This window comes from Hypomesus nipponensis, chromosome 5, assembly GCF_054491055.1.
Source record: "Hypomesus nipponensis isolate SF chromosome 5, ASM5449105v1, whole genome shotgun sequence".
NCBI lineage: Eukaryota > Metazoa > Chordata > Actinopteri > Osmeriformes > Osmeridae > Hypomesus > Hypomesus nipponensis.
The window spans coordinates 13,275,283-13,296,952 of NC_140365.1; the positions used below are offsets into that span (position 1 = coordinate 13,275,283).

Below are 21,670 nucleotides of genomic sequence, written 5' to 3' on the forward strand. Positions count from 1 at the left end.
CACCCTACTTGCCTCAGGGGGACTGTCCCTGTACTTACTGTAAGTCGCTCTGGATAAGAGCGTCTTCTAAATGACTAAATGTAAATGTAAACAAGGACTAGCTGTTGACATACAGCTTGTATATAAAAAAAGCTCCTAGTTTAACGCCATGTTGCCCTTTTGCATTTGACTGTAATAAAATTGATTTGAAACCTGAAATGACCCTTCTTCGAAATGACATTTTTTATAAAGTTTAAGTGCATGAATGTTTGTTTGGATTTCAGAGTTCTTAAATGAATGTAGTATAACTAACACATGTATCTGGATATATTTAAGATACAGTATTTCATGCAGAAAGAGAAGGTGCAGTTAGGTGTTGAAATGTATTTGACTTTGTATGGTACTTGAATGTTGCATCCCAAAGGAACAGAGAAAAGTACACCATGTGTGTGCTAGTTAAGGCCGTTATATGGTACTCCGTACTTCACGATTACGGACACATGGGAAGGGCCTACGCATAGATGGAACGCCCTGGAACGCCCTCTCCGTCGTCTGCGGGGCCGTCGGAGAGCTCTCCCGTGCACCGTTGAAATTCCTGTCGATCCGTCATGCCGTGCTGTACAGCGACAGATACCCCTTGGCCGTGACTGGTCCGCTACGACATCATTTCCAAACGACATCATTTCCCACTTCGACAGAAAGGCGCTTTCTCTAAGGATGAAAACTTCTTCGAGAGAAAGTTTATTGTGAGCTAGTTTATGCTCTTCTCTAGCGAATTCAGAAACGTGAGTTTGTTGTCTGTGCACTGACTGCCACAGTTTAGTGACATAGAGTAGTAGGCTACATTGTAGTTTTGACTGTAGGCTACATACAGTTTGTATGGATCTTTTTGTTTTCAATTATATCAGTCTTTTTGTTGATCATTTTTCACATTGGATTATACACTTGGTGGTGGAGAAATGAATTCACAAAACCAGAGCCTTGTCTATATCGCAGGGGTGTCAAACTCATTTTCACCGAGGGCCACATCAGCATTATGGTTGCCGTCAAAGGGCCAGTTTTAACTACGATGTAACGTCATTAACGATGTAAAAACATGGTGTTTTTGTTGTAGCTTTTGTGAACATAGGGCCTATTATGCTGCAATTTAAGTCCGCCTTTTAATTCTTGGACAATCTAGTGTTTTTCATGGAGGATAAATGTGCATATTTTTCTCAGTGTTTGGTGACAAAATGCAAGAACGCATAGCGCAAAACTTTTTTTGCCCTTTATTTGAACGCAGAAAAGCTTTTTGAGCTTTATGTAAAATAAACATTGCCGTTTTCCAATTGGTAAAACCTTGTCTAATGAAGGTGATGTCTTCATCATTTCTGGCTCCAAATTGTCGAGAAGGGAAGCAGAAACATGCTAGCTTGGCTGAGTACTCTAGCCTAGTTCGAGAGTGATACCAACTTGGGTTGAACATTTGCTCTTTCAGGTGGTTATATTGCATTAGACACAGTCTTTAATATAATATTATGCGACTGCACCTGCAGCACTCATCGCCTGACTAGTGACAGCTGGTAGGAGGGTCACACGTGTGATGAGAGGTGGGAAATAAACAACGACGATTTCTAACTTACAAAAACGCAACAAAGAAACGTGTTTTCGACAAAAAAACGCTTCTCCACCTAGGGTGAGTTCAGGTAATGTGGGACATCAGGTAAAGTTGGACAGTTATGCATTTTGATGATTTAATATGTGCAAAACTGACATCCCATCACCAGAGCTGATCTTGACTCGTAAATACAACAATTCTAGTCACTATGCAGTGGTTTTTATTTGTCTGACATCATCAGAGTAGGCGTGATCTGGCTTGACAAGAGGTCTATACAGAAAAAACGCATCGAAAGTTCAGCGGCATATGACATTATATTTCTCAATGATAAGGCTGGCAAAGAAATTTAAATTAAGTTACAATGAGTACTATTGCAGCATATTGAAGGGGTTTAACCACTGATTGAAACACACACAAACATTTGTAAAATAATGCTTTATTAGAAGAAAAAATGCATTTAATGTGACTGTCCCACATTACCTGATCATGTCAGTTAATGTGGGACAGCATTTTTAAGGTAAAGTGGGACATCTAGTAATGCTGTGTTTATGCTATAAAAATAATTCAATTCGACAGTTGTCAAATGTTTTATACCAATGCATCATACTGCATACACTTAAGTTCCCAACTAAATAACAACTTACACTGTCATTGAACCAGCGCTTTCAGACTTGTAAGCGTGACCGCAAACGTTAGTCCAACAAAATGCTAACGCAGCGGGACTAGCTAGCTAGCACATAGACTGCAGATTACTAAGGTTTACATCAGTTACACTTTATGCCTATTGTATAAGTCAACCCCCACAACTAAATTAATCTTGCCACACCCTTGCACCTAGTAGTGTTGTATATAAATTAATAATTATTATATCAGCAGACTAGGACGACAGACAATGACTGTCCCACTTTACCAGACAAGCTGTCCCACATTACCTGAAAATGCTGCCTGAGTGAGAGAAGGGATCATGTTATGTTTGAAAGTGTGTAGCTTCTAAAATATTGTGTATTCCCATTTCATTCCAGCATGAAAATGTTCCTAAGCCCTAAAACGATTTACAAAAACACCACTGGGGCGAGTTACCAGTTATTTTGTAAGTCTACTGGAGCCTCTACCAAAAAGTGTCCCACATTACCTGAAATCACCCTACTGTTCTGGCGGTGAATTGTTTTCAGCACCCCCAGCCTTCGGAGAACCATAAAGGCAACAGAAATGCTAATTAATCCGTCCTTTCCAGCGGCCCGCCCATCCGTAACGGAGTCTGAGTACCATACTGGCACCTTTAGGAATAAAAAGGTCAATATCTTTGAGTGACCTAGTAAGTCACCCAGCGAGACCCTAAAATTTAACTGATAAATAACCCATATTAGGCTAATCGAGTTAGATGGGGGAAACTTTTACTTTGAAGGAACAGGTAGTGCTGAAGACACATTCGGCCAATGACAGGCATTTCACGCTTACCTCCACTCACGTGAGAAAAATCCAAATATAAAGTTGTTTTATGGTTTGTGTTTAAAAAACGAGAAAACAAAATACGTTTTTCCGTTTTTGCAGAAAAACGAAAAAACGGACTCACAAACGTTTTTCGTATTCATGCGTGTTCCGTTATATTGATATATGGAATTAAACTCACGTACACGGACCCAGCAGGTCACGCAAAAGTCAGTCCGTCCGGTGATTAAAACAACTTTGATGCTTTGGTTTCCACCTAATTAAAGGGACTCCAAAACCGATTTTACCTTGTCACAGTTGAATAACGACAGTTCGGTGGGTAAAATGAACATACCGTGAATATCAAAGTCCATTGACACCTCTTTCCTATTCAAATCTCAAAAAGAAAAAAATTGGCTGTAAAACGCTAGCCTTTCAACAAAGCTACCAGTCCTATGTAGGACCGGGGACCGCCCTTTTTGGCTCTGGTCTGTATCTTTGTCACGCCCCAGAATTAACATCCAGACCAGGATATTGAAAATGGATATTCAACAGGCATGGCTGCTGTTGTCTATGAGAAGATCCCGGCGAAGTTCGACACTCAATCATTCATTTGCTCTGAACATTTCACCCAAGACAGTTTTGACAACCTTGGACAATTGCAAGCAGGATTTGCTAGGAAGCTGAACCTGGAAAGAGGTGCTGTTCCGACCGTATGCTCATTGCAACCGCAAGCTATAAGGACAGTATGATGTTGTGCAAACAGTTATTAGCAGTGCTAACGTTTCCTGTATATAGCATACCAGGTAGAATGCTAAATAGGTTTCTACACACATCAAATGACTCTAGCTAGACTAGCTGTAGTCGGCATCAGAAGGGAAACTTCCGAAAAATAGCCAGCAAACGAATAGCAGTCTGGCTTATTGCTAACGCCTGTCTACATAATCTATTTGAAAGAACTGGAGAAAGGCAGGTGCAGGATACGTTAGCATTGCTAGTAACTGTTAATAGTAACACTTAGACTGTAGGCATGTTTAAGTTTGCTAACGCAAGAGCATAGTTAGAATGTGTGATAATTTAGCCTAGTTTATTAGCAGTGGGGCTAACGTTGATTCATGTTCCTGACTGTGTTTCATTCAAATAAATAACCTGTGTAATGTAAATCTACAATTCACGATGCATGTTTGTCCAGGGGTCTGTTCGTCGTAAGGGTTGAAGCTAAGATAATCAATTGTCCCTTTAGCCCGTTAACATTAGCGAGCTAACTGAGAACCGCAAATATCGGTTCGTCGACGGCTGATCCGCATTCAAATCATGTGGTTAATTTCAATCAGGCTAAACTTATCGGGGCAAGTGCACGAGCACGTTCTACTTAAAAAGGCAGGAAAGGTCGATCACCAAAACCGTGATTTTCTAACGGTAGGCCTATGATGGCGGAAAAGACGAGAGAGCGGTGATATTCTCGCCATCTGAGCAAACTATTATAATGAGTCTCTACGAAGACAATAAGCATATAATCATGGCAAAGTCAAACACCGCCACCGCTGCCAGAGCAAGACAGGCATCTTGGCAAAAAAAATTGCCGATAAACTAAATGCGTATTTTGGTAAAATGTATAGGCTCATCTTTAGTGCCTTATTACCCCAATCAATCAGATCACATTTCTTTAAATGTGTAGGCTTAATGGAAATTAGTAATCGAATGAGATCTTGCTAGCGAAAATAATGATATCAACTCGTTCAGAATAAGTATAAAAACAAGGCCAAAGAGTATCTAATTGATAAGAATTCATAGACACTGAGGATTTATGAGGATATATGTAGGGTGATATCAAGTAAAATGGGCCACTTTTTGGTAAATCGTTTGGGACAACAATACAATACCATATATGCCTTTTCCATGTGTTTTTATGATTACTTATGACTGTTTTTGATAATTTTTGGTGAAATTATGTAATAAAATATAATTATTTAGCCCCTACAGTTCTTGAAACATCAGCTGTGCCAACTTTTTTTTGCACGAGCAGTTTCAGGTAAAATGGACCAGCTGTTCAGGTAAAATGGGCCAGTGAAACTGCAAAGGGAAATAGTAATTTATCATCCATTTTAATTTGAAAACACAGTTGCTTATACAGCCACATAACATTTAAACTGCATTAAACAAACATATTCATATTTGCCATAATATTTTTTTTAATCCTGAAGCCCAGACTCGTCACAGTTCCATATATATGTGACGGTGTGCCCTCAATACCCAGCTCGACCAAAGGGCTCTCATACTGGATAAACCACTGGCTAACCACCTCTTTGTTGAGTCCAGCAGCCCGTGCTGCAGACAGGACCTCTGGCTTGCGCATCCCAAGCTCTGGGTTGCGCTTTAGAAAGTTCTTAAACCAGTAATATCCGGCCCTCCTTGCTGTCTTGAAGAAACCAGATATGTTGTTCGTGGCTGCAAAATCAAAGGCCACTTGCTGGACATCACATTTTGTGAAGGGCTATGTGGATCACAGCACACCCCATACTCTTGATAAGAGGTGCACACTCACTGTAATTCCTTTCTTCTCTCCATCCATGTATTCATCTAAGGCCCCCTTCATCCTCTCCTCTTTCCACAGATTGTAATTGTTTGGCCTTCCTTTCCATCCCTGTTTTATCTTTGTATCATTTCCTCTCTGGTCCTTGCTCCTCCTCTCTTTTCTCTCCCTTTCCTTCTCCCTCTCTCCTCTCCTCGGGCTTCCTTCTCGTTCGCCATACTCACTGTACATAAAATATCTACTACCATTATTACTGTTAGGGGGGGGGGTATGGTGTGACACACACCCTCACACAACTCCAACACATGTGTATGTGTTTTACCTGATTCCCATTTGACCTGATATCACACTATATATGTGTATATGCATGTAGGCCTATGTGTAAATCCCTCTTTGATTTCATTGACTGGGACATGGCCAGGTGAATATGATGAATTGATTCATCAGCTGGTAAGCACCAAGTACACTTTTCTTACAGCAACGCATGCTGTGGCTTTGCCAATGTTTTCTGCATCGCTTATACTGTTTAAAAATTCACCTTACGCGAAAAACCTCAAGGCTATGCAGAGAGTCTGAAGAACAATAAAAGTTTCAAGTAGCTTTGATGTCAATTTTTTCACCTCAAGACATTAAAAGGAATCGATATGACGTTTCCCACTCTCCCACAGTGAAACATAAAAAGCACAGGCACAACATATAAGACATTTCTTAAAACATTGCGTTACATATTCACATACAGCAACATAAGCTCATAAAGTGTACGGCCCGAGAAGGTCTTGCAAATAAACGAGTCCCTGTCGGCTGAATCGATATCGCTCAAACAAGAACTCATCCGTGTGAAATAAAGGATCTTGGCGATCGCGAAAAACTCTATTGGTATGGAAAGCTAATCGAACTAGAATATAGGCCTATCTCCTTGGTCAGCTGGGTCTCTCAAAAAGGGAGCTGCCAATTTTTTTCGGGGGTGTGGCAAGCTTATCCAGATACACGTACGTTAGCCTGCTCTCGAGCAGATTAGTGCTAATTGATATGTTACTATGGTGATTTATCGAAAGTTGCTTCCACGAACCAAAAAAAGGGGCGTTTTTTTTATCTTAGCCTGAAAATTAGCTCGCTAAACTGCTTAGCGAGCTACGACGAATACCCCCCAGATCTTTGTCATGTTATTTTTCAGCAAGTAATTTAGAGCTAGCTAGCTAACTGAAGCCGAGTAGAATCACAATATGGTTTGTTTGCTAAGCTGTAGCCTAACGTTCTACCCACCCAAGTCAATCCAGTTTGCTTCAACAACAGAAGTGGAAACAAGTAATGTTATTATTTCAAATGATATATAGTCAATCTGTTGAAAACAGTGTTGTGTAGACACAATAGATTTATTTACGCGTTTTTATTTCAAGTCTCCAACTTCGGTGTTTCAGCAAGTGTTGCTGTTGGCAGTGTTGCGTTTTTGCTCCCCAGCTTCACTCGTGGAAAACCAACCAATCAGCGCGCAGCTTATCTAAATATTAATGAGCATACCAAAAAAGGAGAAAAGCTAGTGTTTTTTCCCGGGAACATTTCAGAGGATCTGTCAGTGGGCATAGAACAGCACCCGGGCCATTTTCAACCCAACCAATGTTACATACCCTATTCGGAGACCTCAAGGAACAGTGTGAAATACCCCAAAAACCCAGTCAATTGCCCCTTTAAATAGAACTTGCAGCATGTAAGTGTTTGAGGGTGTATTTGCAGTCCCAGTATCTTGAGTAACAACTCATAGTTTCAGTGAACAGCTTGAACAGCTAATCATTACTATTAATCTTGATGACCTTTCATGTAAACATGCAGCACAAGAAAATTAATGTAGTAAGATCTCAAGATATACTCAGGGATTTAAGGAATATCTGGTTAGTAAGTCAGAAAACAGGATAGGAGACATCAGAAGAGAGGGGGTTACTAAGGAAAATGACCACACAACACAACCATACTAGAGTGTATGTAAATATCCTGCAGTAGCCTTCTCTCCTTGTCACCTTTCCTTTAACTGCACTGGTTTGAGGAGATGAAAATAATGTACGGTTCAGTTTCTTCAGGTTACATTGATTACATCCCAGAAGGTCTTCACTTGAATCAGACGGATTAATGATCTGAGATATCAGACAAAGGGAGTTTCTTCTTGACAATGAATCAATCAATTTGTCAACTCAATAATTCGAAAGAAAGTATGCTATACTGTACATCTTTGACCAGGAAGAATATCTTTGAATATGTTTGTGTTTTTGGAACGGGACGTGATTATATTTAATCTTATCTATCCAGGTATTTTCAGAACAGTGCAGATGAAGTAAAGGAAATGAGGGAACAAGGCAAGGTAGGTCCTTTTGTGACTCCAGGGCCGTCTTAACACAGGGCTCTGGGCTTCCCTCTGCTACCACAGTCTTCTGCACAGGCAGTTCAATCAACAACACCACACAGGCACAGTGGGAATGCATACCCGGAGACACACACATACCCAGACACACATAGAAAACAGCAACAACAAAAAATGGGAGAGAAAATCACCATTGAAACATTTCAGAAAGACAGAAAAAGGTAGTGTGTGTGCTTTATCTGTCAAAGTGTCAGTAGGACAGTTACTGCCTGCATACAACATCACCATTGCATAATATGTTGATGACATGGTGGCATGTAGGCTATTCATTATATTGATGGGCAACTGTGTGTTGATAGATTGGATTAATATAATCTGTATGAGAATAAATAGAATGTTCTTTCGTATTAAGACATTTATGAAAGCAACAGTATTCATGTTTAAAGTCTTGCATTATATCTGAAGAAGACAAATCTAGAGGAAGGTGTGATAACAAATAAAGATTCAAGCTATGCTGTTCATAATGGACATTTAGCACAATCAACTATTTTGTATATTGTATATCGTCTTAGGCGGCACCCAGTCTCTTTGGTCACATCACAAAGTTCATAATTTTACAGTTTGGTCAATTCTACATCAAAAGTTTACGCCAAGTCAAGCAGGGCATCATTCAAGAGATATGGAAATTCTGTTTTTAGCCAGCTGGTTTGATTATTTTTGTGATTTGTGTAAAACTGGCAATCTGAGTGAGACTGCGTCTCACGGCGTTATACTGTATTGACGTTAGCTTCAGAGTTAGACACGGGTCGTTCACTGGCACAATGTTGTATTTCACTCAATTTTACACCAAAAATGTCAGGGAGGACTGCCTTTTGTAGTTACGGGCCTGCTGAAGATAGCCAGCATCTCGGAGTCCTTTAACCGAGCCTGTTTCATTCGTCATTTGCCTGAGAAAGCAACCTCAGTTAGCCAGGCTAGTTTTGCCCGATCACTTGGTCGGGCTATTTGAAGGTATCGGGGTCAAGTGAAATTTTGTACATGGACAAGTGAAATGTAAATGTACTTTTCCAAAAGACAAGTGCCTCAAAAAGTTAATGTCAAGCCCTGCAATCCAGTGGCCAGAGATATATGATGACCTGATCGACACTCCAAGTGTGATATACCCGGGAGAAGTTCATCTTTTGCTACCGACATGCACAGTTGAGCCTGCTTGACAGTCGTGTGACGTAGGGTGGTCTATATGCAAGATAAGTGGGTGTTTCATCTTCAGTCCAGAAATGGCAGTACAGGTAAGCTTGTGTGTGTGTTCAACTACATGCTCTTATGGTTCTTCCCTTTGGAACTTATTTAGTTTTCACAACGTATGCTTCATGTTTTGGCAACCCGCAATGTTTGGGGCTATCTCGTTGTTATGATCAGTGACCTATGCACTTTTGTAAAGCTCTCTTTTGGAAGTCGCTTTGGATAAAAGCGTCTGCTAAAAGCATAAATGTAATGTAATGTGTGTCTGTGGGCACATCTACTTTCTCTGGTGTCTCTATAGTTCTCTGCAGGTCTCTGTTGTTCAACAAAGTGGGGGGGGAATGTCCCTGTACTGTAAATCGCTCTGGATTAAAGCGTCTGCTAAATTACTAAATGTAAATGTAACAAAGTCGAGCATCAGCCTGCATGTGAATGTTTGTGTGTCTTTCAGTTGGGAAGCCATGTTGCTTCTATTTGACCCTCTCCCCAGACTACACTGGACCGAACTCCCCAGGGCAGACTGTTAGCTCATGTTGCCAGAGCACTTTTTTCCCATTGCTGCATAATTTATGTTCAATTAATTTAAGGGATTGAGGAATGTTGAGTTGTGAGGAGAGTAGGATCAATGTTGTGAGCTGGGGTAGTATAAGGGATAAGGATGACCAATGCCTTGGCTTCATCTAAGGCACGTTGAAATATAATGCATTTGTTTAATTCACCGCAACAATGGGCATAATTCCGCTGAGATTGCATTGATATGCCAACCGTGAAGGAACAGTGTGTGTGTGTCTGTGTTTGTATATGCGCACATGAGAGAAGCACTCACCTGTGGGGTCAAACTCATGCACAGACTGGACAGTGGCCTTGTCACTCTTGGGTTTCTTGTCCGGGGGGTGGTCCTTGCTGAGAATGCTAGCAGTCCTGAACATGCGAATGGACCGGTCAGACAACAACACACCAGACATTCACACAATGGTACGCCATAACCATAAATGACTTGAAATTCTTCCCCTCCCAAAGGGGTTATTATAAAAACCCAACATATGACTTGACACACCTTTCTTCTTTGGACATATCAAGGTGTGAATGTAGCTGGTGTGTATCGGTTTAAACTCACTCCTCAAGTATGTAAACAGGCCAGCCGCGCCAACGAATAGCTAGCTTTTCGTTGGCGTAGCTGTTAGTGGCCACGCTCGGCAAGTCAGTCGATCCCAGTGAGGGGCGAACATCAGCCCGTATACCTCTGACGGAGTAAGACCACGTCTGTTACATGTGCAGGTGTAAATGTCTGCCTACGCTCTAGTTCTCTCTCAGGATCATGTCCTGAGATATTATCCCAGGTGGAAAAAGAGTATCCTTAAATCGATTGTAAATGTATGAAAAGAGAGATGAATCTTTTTCTACAAAATTGGAAGTGTACTTAACTTAAGTGTACTTTTTTTACTTGGGCTCACACACAAAGAAGTTAAAAGGTGTGTCACGTTTATGTTTTACGCCTTGTTGGATTGCATCTCTCTACGTCTCTGTCTTGTCTCACTAATGTGATAATCGAATTTGAGTTCAATATTATACGTCACATTTGATAAATTCTGAATTACTCTCCCCCTCTCTGACATGCTTGAAGATGTCTAGACACAAGTATCTGCTAGCTCTCATCCCAGACCTAACTGAGTCAAATCCCTGGTGCTATGGGGGAAAAATGCTTTTCCCTCCAAATGAAAGTCTTACAGAGTGGGGGGTTCCTAATAGCCCTACAGAGGGCCAAACCCACCACAATACAGGTGTCTGACTCAATGTGTACATCTTATGTCACGTTACATGTTTTGTCCATCAAAGAAAAAGTGTAAGCAAAGAAAGTTCAACTCACCTAGTTGCTTTTTTGGGAAACCTGCAAAAGCAAAGGACAAATAGTTAATTAAAAATGTTTTATACGTGAAAGATTTATCTCTACACTTTTCTACATTTCTACACTTTGAAGTCATGCATTCACCTGTAAGACAGAGCATGGACCAGAAGACATTTCACACACATACATACACACATGCACACACACACACACCACAACAGATCCTGTAGAACTCTCATTGACAGCCTGTCTGTGCCATATCATACTTCTGTTTCAGGTGGTTCTTCAATCTAATGTCACCTGCTATACCTAAAGGGCACCTTAACAACCCAATCACAGGAACATCTGTCTTCATCTGCTTACACAACACAACAACACAAACATATGGTTACAGCCTTTTAACAGGAAAAGGGGACTGGGCCTAAAAAAACAAGGTGACACCAGACCCACCTTGAAACCATGTCATACAAAAAATAAGGTGCGTGTGTGAAGCTAATGTAAACCTCATATCCTCATGGTCATGGCATGCAGTTCCACAGGGTCAGTCTCTCGAAATAATGCAAGCGAGAACCTCACAGATGAATACACCGGAGGTTCCCCACGTATAGATTGCACAAACCCCTCTCTTCAGTCACTATAACTCCCCTGTCGCCACACACACACACTTCTACTCTCCTTCTTCCACGGGTGTTTTTTGTTTTTGTTGCTGTTCCTTCCCCTAGACAATGGGTGCCCTGCACTTTGAACAATGGCGATCACGTCAAAGCCAACTTACTACACTGCAGCATTGTGGGAGAGATTCCCGGAAACAGAGAGGGCTTCTGGCAGGGCTCCCATTTCCTGAATGTGGGAGGGGGGGGGGTGTATCTTTCAGGGAAGGCAGGGGGCAGGATTTTGAGAAATATCGTGCTAGTTCCCAGAGTTTTAGCCAAGCCTCCCATTTACAGTCTGCTCACAGGCCAAAAAAAACAGCAGTGTCGAGTCAAAACATATACCAAGCTAGGGGGACGGAAGACAGCGCAAGAAACAGACAACCCCCCATTTTGACCTATAACACAATATACCTCAGCAATGCCAATTCCTGACTGTAGTTTGCATCTCTTTAGTACAAAGCCATCATATGTTGCCAGACAAAGCCAATTTCATTCCCTAAGACTAAACAAACCAAGTCATATTGAAACAGGAAAGGGAAACAGACAATTCCCTAGCTACACTACACCACATGTCACTCAAAGCAATAAGGGACACGTAATGGTTGTCCTTATCTTGTCCTTTAGTATGAGAGAAAAAATGTTTCTCATCAGATGGGCTATGAAGTAGAGATTAGGATGGCAGTCGGGGATGGATTTTGCTGATATTCAGACTATGTCTGCTTGTGTGTGGGTAGGGGTGAGACAATATGCAACTTTATTGTTTCGCGATTTTATTGTGGTGACTTTCCACGCAAAAAGTGACTTGTCGAAGTTGAGTAGCTCACTAACTGGGGAGTTTGTAACAATCAAATACATTCTGGTTCAACAATGATTGTTGGAAATTTATAATGAAATGTGATTGGTGAGTCATACAAAAATGAGGAACTGCCTACTAGAGCGGTAGACGAGAATGAGTTGAATCAAGATAAAAAAGTCATTTTCAAGACAAATAAATAAAAATAAATTGTGAGTGTTAACTACCCCTGCCGTGTGTTTCTATAAATCTTAACACTAACGTAGTCCTATCGATTTATTCAAATCTTATTTGTTTTGCCCTTTTTACAAGCAATGTCAGAAAATGTGCCCATAGAACTGCACCTCAACCCTAAAGGATCTCTATAACCATTGTTTGTCAGTCAGAGAAAGAGGAGGACGAGATGTCTGTCAGGTAGTTTTGTACAACAGGTGAGGGTGACAACCATGTCCTCTGTCCACCACACAGATCTCCTCTACTCCCATGCCACGGAGGATGGTTACCGAGGTCGTCACTCCTCTAGTGGACTGAGTTTGAATGCCAAGTGGCACGGGACATCCCATAACCTCATATGCTGTAATGATGGAGTCGCGGAGACAGTGGGAGTGTCTTTGTGTAGTCAAAGGCATTGCAGGCTTTGTTGAAAGAACACTCTCAGTTCGCACCTCTGTGCCCTGAACATCTGACTGTTGACCTTGGCACAAAAATTGGGTTACAGCACAACAGCACTCTTTTCTGGTTCCACGAGATGATCAGGCAGTCTACATGTGTTGACAAGGCACACAAGTTATTCACTCACTTAGCCGTAGTCAGAGTGAGGGGTAAGGTCGTCTCGAGAGAAAAGAAACGCAGGGGTACACTGACAATGCTTCCACAGAGCCTCAAACACCATGAACAGGTCCCACTGGGGTGTTGACAATCTCTAAGGAGGTCTGAGCCCACAGGTACCAGCCAGGAAAAGATTAACCAATGGGTTGTACTGGCAAAACTTTCATGAAAATCTGAGAAGGCTGCTGCGTATACCTTTACAGTACCTGTGGCCAGTCCCATGTCAAACATGAAACTGGGTAAATGTTTTGTCCTTCACACTACTGAGTGAACTTTTGTCAGGCATTATGTATCCTCTCGCAGTGGATTGCGCGTGTGCTCTGTATAGTTTGGATGACAGCATCAGACAGACCTCTGCATTCTAAGATGTCCCTCTCATGAGAGGACCTCGGATAACAGGTAGGCTCGACGGAAGGGTGTAGCCTCCACTTATCCTCCCATGGACCACCCCGTGACATCGGGTCCAATCCTTTGTTGAGCAGTCCTGGCATATGCAGGGCTCCCAGGGAGCGCAGGTGAGTGAAGTCCAAATCGCTGTCACTAAAATACACAGGTCACTGGGCGCCCTGGTAGATCACCGATTAAACCGAGCGCTGTGACAATCAAGATTCAGACAGCTGAGATATGTACAATTCAGGAAAACTGAGACGGAAAATAGTGAACAGCACACTCACGTGCATTTTTACATCAATCATGCACAGTGTGCAATCATGCATAGATTTTCTACCAAACTTGGAGACTTGCAAATATTCATGTTAACAGACTGTTTTCAGACTAGATAGTGTTTGCTAACGTGAGCTTAAGTGGGGTTGCATACAGATGAAGTCTGATTAGTTCTAATGCCAAATCGAAATAATTGTACATGTTTTGTTATAGGCTAAGCTAATCGTGCCATTGCAAATGAAAAATGCATTTCTGTATCAAAACCCTGCATGTGGGAAATATAACAATTAGCCTATGTCTGACAGTGGGGACGTAGTAAACAAATCCGAACGCAAATTTAAACATCCGCAAAGCATATGCTCGAATGCCATCAATGATGATTTATTTGTAATGAAAATAAAGTACATGAAAAAAATAGGCTACAATAATGTGGTTGCCAGGGGTGATGATTAGGTTACCACTTGTCACAACATGGTTGCCACAATTTGTCAAGCCCTGAATATACCTATGCTATATATACATATATAATTATTTATAATTATAGTAGGCCTACAGTGACTGATATTCTTTATTCTTTAATTATTTAAAGCCTATACATGATGATGTCGGGCGCCAAAATTGTTGCTGCATACCCCTCTGACACTGGGTAGTTGCACCCCTGCTCTGCGGGAAGACATTATAGTTTCACCGAAGCAATACCAGCCTAAAGTACCATCTTAACCAGAGTGGAGTTCAAGTGAAATGGGCCAAACCACCCTCACTGAACAGCGAAGGCCTCTCACTAAGTCTGCTTGTGACTCAACATTTTTTAGCCAATTGTTTCATATTCTCATGTAGGTTAGTGCATGTAAACCAGCACATACTATTTAAAAATAAATTATTGCATTAAAATAATGTATCATGACAGTGTGTATGATTTGAAACGGTCATTTAGTATCACACTAACATTTACCAATTATCACGGCAAACAATTACACTGCACTGAACTGTAAGTAAAGTACAAACAAGTTAAAATCACAAAACCTGTAATTAAAACTTGTGAACGAATATCATTCACTTCTTACTAAACTAAACCTAGTCACGCGAAAGTAAACAAGGTAAACAAATCAATTTCTGTTTCCTCTTCTGAGCCTATGCAGGTCACGTGAAAAATTATCCAAAATATCCTTATCCGAAGACCCAATCAAAAGGAACGTATATTTTCTGTTTTATCTAGCTACCAGTACTGAGCCTATGCATGTAACGCGAAAAAGGATTCAAAGACTCGTACCCGGCAGATAAACGAATCGTTCACCTTCCGACTGTGTCTTCGGATCAATGTTTCGTTCCTCTGCCGGGTACGAGTCTTTGGATCCTTGACAGGGAGAGCCTAACCTGTCAGCTGTGTTGTCGATGACACGAGAGAAAAAAGGAAGCGACCAGATCAGGGCTGGACTGGGACAAAAAAATCGGCCCTGGCATTTTTGGACCAGGCGGCCCACACCCACCGTGATTGGTCAGACACATTCCCTGCAGTCCTCTTAAAATATGCGTGCATTATATGATGAGTTGCCTAGTGTTCCGCGTTCATGTGATCGTTTTTGATCTCAAGACTTACCTGTTGATCTTACACTTAATTAATTCATTCTTAGAATTATGATTGGTATATTTACGGTATTTTATTTTTTACTATTGATAGGCCTATTTGATATTGTATTGCCATTATTGTTATTATTACTATTTTGCTGAATGCTGGCTTAACAACTTTCAAAATGTTTGCAGTTATGACGTGATACACACATAACATATACACACACACGCGTACACACAGCCTCCCTACCTTCCTGGGAGTCCCTACTCCAAGTTGCCTACTCCTTACCACGTCGTCAACTACTATCTCTTCCATCTTTTCCTCACTGGCTCCCATGGCCCTGTCATGCTCACTCTTCTTCTCGGCTTCTTCCCTTCCCTGATCAGTATGTTGTTTCTGCTTCTCTGAGCCAGCCACCTCTCCTCGTTCCTCTACACAGGTGATGCTGATGTTGAAGCAGTTATAGCCCCAAACATGTCCGAAATTTTGGCTAATTTTGAGGCATTCGCCTGAAGATTTTATATTTTTCTCCCATCATTTTTTAGCACATCCCTTGCGCTTTGGTGGTCGTTTTTCCATTTTAACAGTGCTAAACTTCCAGCATTAACATACTACAGCTCGTGTCTCAGGGCTGGCGGGAGGCGATATGAATCCCACTATGGCCACACTAAATTTGGGGCCGGGAGTGGGGAAGGGGGTTCAACCCCCAAAAAAGGCCTATAAATTATATCGTCGATTTGGCCCAAAAGTGCATCGGCCACCTGGCAAATGCCCTATATGCCAGATGGCCAGAGCTTGCCGTAAAGCAGTATCTCTGGTCGTACGATGTGTATGACGTCATTTACATTTTAAAAGGCGACTTAACACCCAGCAGTGTGTATTTTTTTTGCCTCCCCTTTCGAATTCAACATTCAAATTGCTAGACAAAAAATGATATCCTGAGAAAAGTGGATTTTTAGGGGTATACCTCCATAAGCCTACATTCATTCTGCACTCAATCGTTAGCGCTCTCATATGGAACTAAAGTGGAACTGCAACCTGTAAGTTTCCCGAGAGTGGGAGTTCTCCCCTATTAAACATTCTCTGACAGAGCCCGTCTAATATGGAACGCAGAGTTAGTCAAAATTAAATAAATAAATAGGTAAATAAATAGATAAATACATACATAACTAAATATGGCTATGAAAGAAATTCTGAAATAAAAAAAACATGGCAATAAATATAGCATTATGTAATTATATAGCTGAATCAATTTACCAACATCAATAAATAAATGTATTTATTTCTAAATTACGTTTTTGTAAAGACAATATTTATTTATTTCATAATAAGACTTTTTGAGACTTTTATTTCCTAATACCATATGTACTTATTTTTTGAGACTTTTACACACCACATTTATTTCCACATTTATTTCCACACCACATTTATTTCACACCACATTTATTTCTGTGCTGTATTTATTTCTGATCTCACATGCAAACTAAAGGGGCGTGGTTATCTTCAGACCAACGCAGCTCCACACAAGATTGAAGGCAGATAGGGACAGATATTGGTAAATGGATTCAGCTATATAATTATATAATTTATGTATTTATTGCCATCTTGTTTTAAGTTCAGAATTTTTTTCATAGCCATATTTATTTATGTATTTATCAATGTATTTATTACATTTTGACAAACTCGGCAGTTTTTCAATCCGAAGAACGCTTAGAACACACGAGATGCGTGTTTTCTTGGCTATTGCGCAATACCCTGCAGCAGTATGACAACACTGGCATTATCGGCGCAACATTTTATAAACTTTTGCTGTATAGTGCTTGTGTATTACATTTGTGTTAAATATAGGACAATAGCTCATAACTTTTGTGTATGTCATTTCACTCATTTTGATAGGATTTTGATAAAATGCAGCAACTAATGTCTTCACTGCATTGCAATGCTAGCTAGGTTATTGAAAAGTGGGAGCAAATTTACAAATTTGCCGTTTCATCAATAAAATAAGCACATTTTAAGCAACTACACTGCCCACTTCTAGACACATTTTAATTCAGATGCTGACTTACACGTACCGTTTGGCTGAAATATTAATTGTAAAAACGTACAACAATGGCGGTCAAAGGATTCTGTTTGTCTTGGTGGTCACGGTAACCCCGCCCCTGACGCAAGCGGTTCTTAAGCCCAATTTATATTTCTGCGTTTTTACGGACACGCACACAGGGAACGCCTTGGCTGTGATTGGTCCGTATTAAGAACCGCTTGCGTCAGGGGCGGGGTTGCCGTGACCAACAAGAGAACAGAATCCTTTGACCATTGTTGTAAGTTTTTACAATTCATATTTCAGCTAAACAGTACATGTAAATCAGCATCTGAATTAAAATGTGACGAGAAATGGGCAGTGTAGTTGCTGAAAATTTGCTTATTTTATTGATGTAACAGCTCATTTGTAAATTTGCTCCGACTTTTCGATAACCTAGCTAGCATTGCAGTGCAGCGCCATCTACTGTTCTGGCGGTGAATTGCTTTCAGCACGCAGAGCCATCGGAGTAGTATAAATTCAACCAATCCGTCCGATTACGTGCGTGCGTCTGTCGTAATGGAGTCGGAGAAGTATAATTTGTATGGCGTGAAATTAGTGCCAGGAGAGCGAGCTCTGTAAAAACGATTTGTAACTTGCAAAAAAGATTTGTGTCTCTGAAGAAATTGATTTGTGTACTTGCAAAAAAAGGTTTTGTGTCTCCGTAGAAGAAGGCAAGATTTGTGTACTTGCAAAAAAGATTTGTGTAAAAGTTGTGTCTCCGTAGAAGAAAAATATTTGTGTACTTGTACATGAAAGTTTTGTGTCTCCGTAGAAGAAGGTGGGAACACTGCTCCCAAAACCATCTAAGCCCATAAAATATAGCAATTTCTGTGTCTAGTATCATTGGACATTTTCATCTGTCTTTCACACATGACCTAGGTCGTAGTAAGTTTAATAATTTTTTATGTAAATATGTATACGGATATTTAATTAGACAACCAGCCATTAAACCTACCATTAGTTGGACAATGTGCAGCTAAATGGCAGGGAACTGGCGCGAAAAATAGTGGTTTTCATTCTAAATGTATTATTTAGCTACTGCCAGTGTAACATAGTCATCTGGGTTCAGATTAAATTACACTAAATTGGCATAACTACGTCACCTGCTGTTCAAATGTGTACCTGCTCATTAGCTGCGTTAATTCCTCATAGCAACCGAGGATTTTTAGAAAGGTAACATGGAGTGAATGCTTGTGGAAGACAATATAATGTAAATAACGTGAAAAGTATTTAAAGGTTGACCCAGTTGTTAAGTCAGAAATTGTGAAATTGTTCATTGGACACATTGTGAATTGTGAATAAAACCTTGTACATAACAAAACGTTCAATGAAATGGTACATTTGTCTCGACAATATATAATGCAAATTGAACAAGCCTGGTGTATTCCTGGCCTTAGACGAGACCAACACCTGTGTCACAGGTTGATATGCAGGACTCCAGTGACAAGCTGAACATGGCATAACTGTCATTGTTTCCAAGCATGTTCAGGGACTGACACAACATGGTCTGGTTGTCTAATTAAATATCCGTATAAATATTTACATTAAAAAACTATTCAACTTACTACAACCCTTATCCATTAGTTTATACTATTAAAAGTGTGTTAACTGAATAATCTTTAAAGGTTGCATTAAAGATACATGCCCATGGATATTTTGAACTATTAAACGTTACCAAATGACTCGCCATTGAAATCATTAGCATTCTAGTTTTGTTCTTACTCGCTGACGTTCTTTGTGTGATAGACAGACAAAACTGTCCAATGATACTACACACAGAAATGGCTATATTTGATTGGCTTAGATGGTTTTGGGAGCAGTGTTCCCGCCTTCTTCTACGGAGACACAAAACCTTTTTTTACAAGTACACAAATCTTTTTCTTCTACGGAGACACAAAACTTTATTTGACAGGTACACAAATCTTTTTCTTCTACGGAGACACAAAACCTTTTTTACAAGTACACAAATCTTTTTCATCTACGGAGACACAAATTTTTTTTTTTTACAAGTACACAAATCTTTTTCTTTTATGGAGACACAAAACTTTTTTTTGCAAGTACACAAATCATTTTTTACAGAGACACAAATCTTTTTTGCAAGTTACAAATCGTTTTTACAGAGCTCGCTCTCCTGGCACTAATTTCACGCCAATTTTCACGCCATATATTTCACGCCATAACATTCTTCACTCGCAATCAGCTTTGACCACTCAGTAATGAAGCTAATTAGTCATTTCGGGTTGAATTCTGTAACTCTCTGCTCTTCTGTGCTCAAAGGTATTGCTCCAGTTGTGAGAACAGCTTTTAGACCCGGCAACGTTTCCCAAGAGTGTATCCCTCAACATATTACTGCCTTTGCATAGCCTCAAATGAGCAATAGAATAACAGAGAAAAACAGATAGATGCGGAGAGAGAAATATAGAGATGGCAAGAGAGATCTTGGGTCTTAGGTCTATAGAGTCATCATCATTAACAGCACTGACAAACCCTTTCTGCCTATTTGTTTATGTCCAGACAAGCAGAAGTCAACTCAAGGCACCAAGCAAGACTAGTGGCAGTCTGGTAGAAATGTCATAATGAAATTTGCATGACCATCAAATATCAGCGTACGGCCCTGTATTCAGGGTTTCTTTTTCAATGTCTCCACAGAGCCAGACTCACATCATTAACAATTGCAGAGCTTTATTACAGAAAGGTTAGTTGGTTAATCAGTATTGGATAAAACATTTACAAGACACCATGCATGGTATGTTGGTATGAATAAATCATTGACAGAATTAAGATAGACAATGATAATCATTAGATTATAAATCCATTTTAAATTCCTTTAGCCATTACCTAAAGGTCTAACTTCAATTGTGTACTAAAGGCATTATATCTCAAACAAAAGAAATAATTCAATGTCTTGATATCCAACAACAGCGTACAGTCACAAAGTCAAACCAGACTGATACAATATGTACAATCCACACACACATATTCCTGCCCCATTCTTTCCTCCATCCATCCCTCCCTTCCACCCATTTTCTTTCGCCATCCCCCTTCCAGGCCCTAAAGGGTGGAGGAGGCACTCCCCCTGTTTCTGCCCCAATAAGCCTGATCAGAGAGTGTACATCCTGACTCGAGGGGACGTACATTTCTTCACGCTACACTGTCTGTTCACGTTTTATTAGCATGGCCAGTCCCGGGGCCAGGGCTGGTGGTGGGGGCAGGAACCAAGAGAGGGGTGTGGAGAGAAAGAGAGATAAATCCACTGGAGGAGGAGACAGACCCACACCCCAGCCAGCCCCCAGCTACCACAAACCAGCAAGCAACTACGCATACACCATGTTTCCACTCTTAGGCTGAGAAGTGAGAGAAATAAGAGGTTTGGGAAGGGCAGTCTTTGTAAGGATAGAGTAGGAGGAGTAACTAGAAGGAAGAGAAATTGGCTTTATTGAATAAATAAATAAATATATAGGTTATTCCCGTTCATCATTTAGACCTTAAGGCCAGCAAAAGTCTTCGGGTTTGAAAAGATGGAAAGCCCAGCAATTAATAATGCATCACCAATACCCAATGAAATCCTGTGAGATGCATGACCTTTTCAAAGCAACAATCTAGGGAGGGTTTTCACAAAATATCATCTTCACCCCCAAATAAACACACACATGTTGAGAAAGCCATATTACAAAGGAAGAATAATCATGCATAAGGAAGCAGCAATGTGTAGAATATATATATATATATATATAATCCATGTCAATTTAATTGTACTAGAACACAGTGGTGGGCCATGTATTTTACACCTAAGCTTTCAGTGCTATCCTTCCGCAATTAAACCGCCTTCAAATAACGTCACCATGACACCCCATACTCACAGTGACATTAACTTTTGTCGCATTTAGTGGAAAAAATTGATTTAACACTTGTTAAATCACTTGTTAAATATGTTCCTGTGTGATAAATACAGTGCACCTATTGCAGAGACACATGAATTCATGGCAACTTTTCAAAAGCACTCAGTGAGGGAGAGTGTTGCAAAGCACTCATCTAAACAACTTCAGTTGACACTGCATGTCCTTGGATACTGAGCGATACACCGGCCCAGTTTTTGAGATACTGCCAC

General features: G+C 40.5%; 1 protein-coding gene across 3 annotated transcripts in view; it reads right to left on the reverse strand.

Annotated features, from left to right (window-relative positions):
• The window catches only part of arhgef12b (Rho guanine nucleotide exchange factor (GEF) 12b), a 122,634-nt gene that overhangs the window by 66,944 nt on the left and 34,020 nt on the right, over positions 1–21,670 (reverse strand). For all 3 annotated transcript variants that reach the window (XM_084698164.1, XM_084698163.1, XM_084698162.1), the window contains exons 2-3: positions 10,997–11,017; positions 9,956–10,050 (exon numbers count right to left, since the gene is read on the reverse strand). In XM_084698164.1, coding sequence (XP_084554290.1) covers positions 9,956–10,050; positions 10,997–11,017 — 116 coding nt within the window. The remainder of the gene's footprint in view (positions 1–9,955; positions 10,051–10,996; positions 11,018–21,670) is intronic.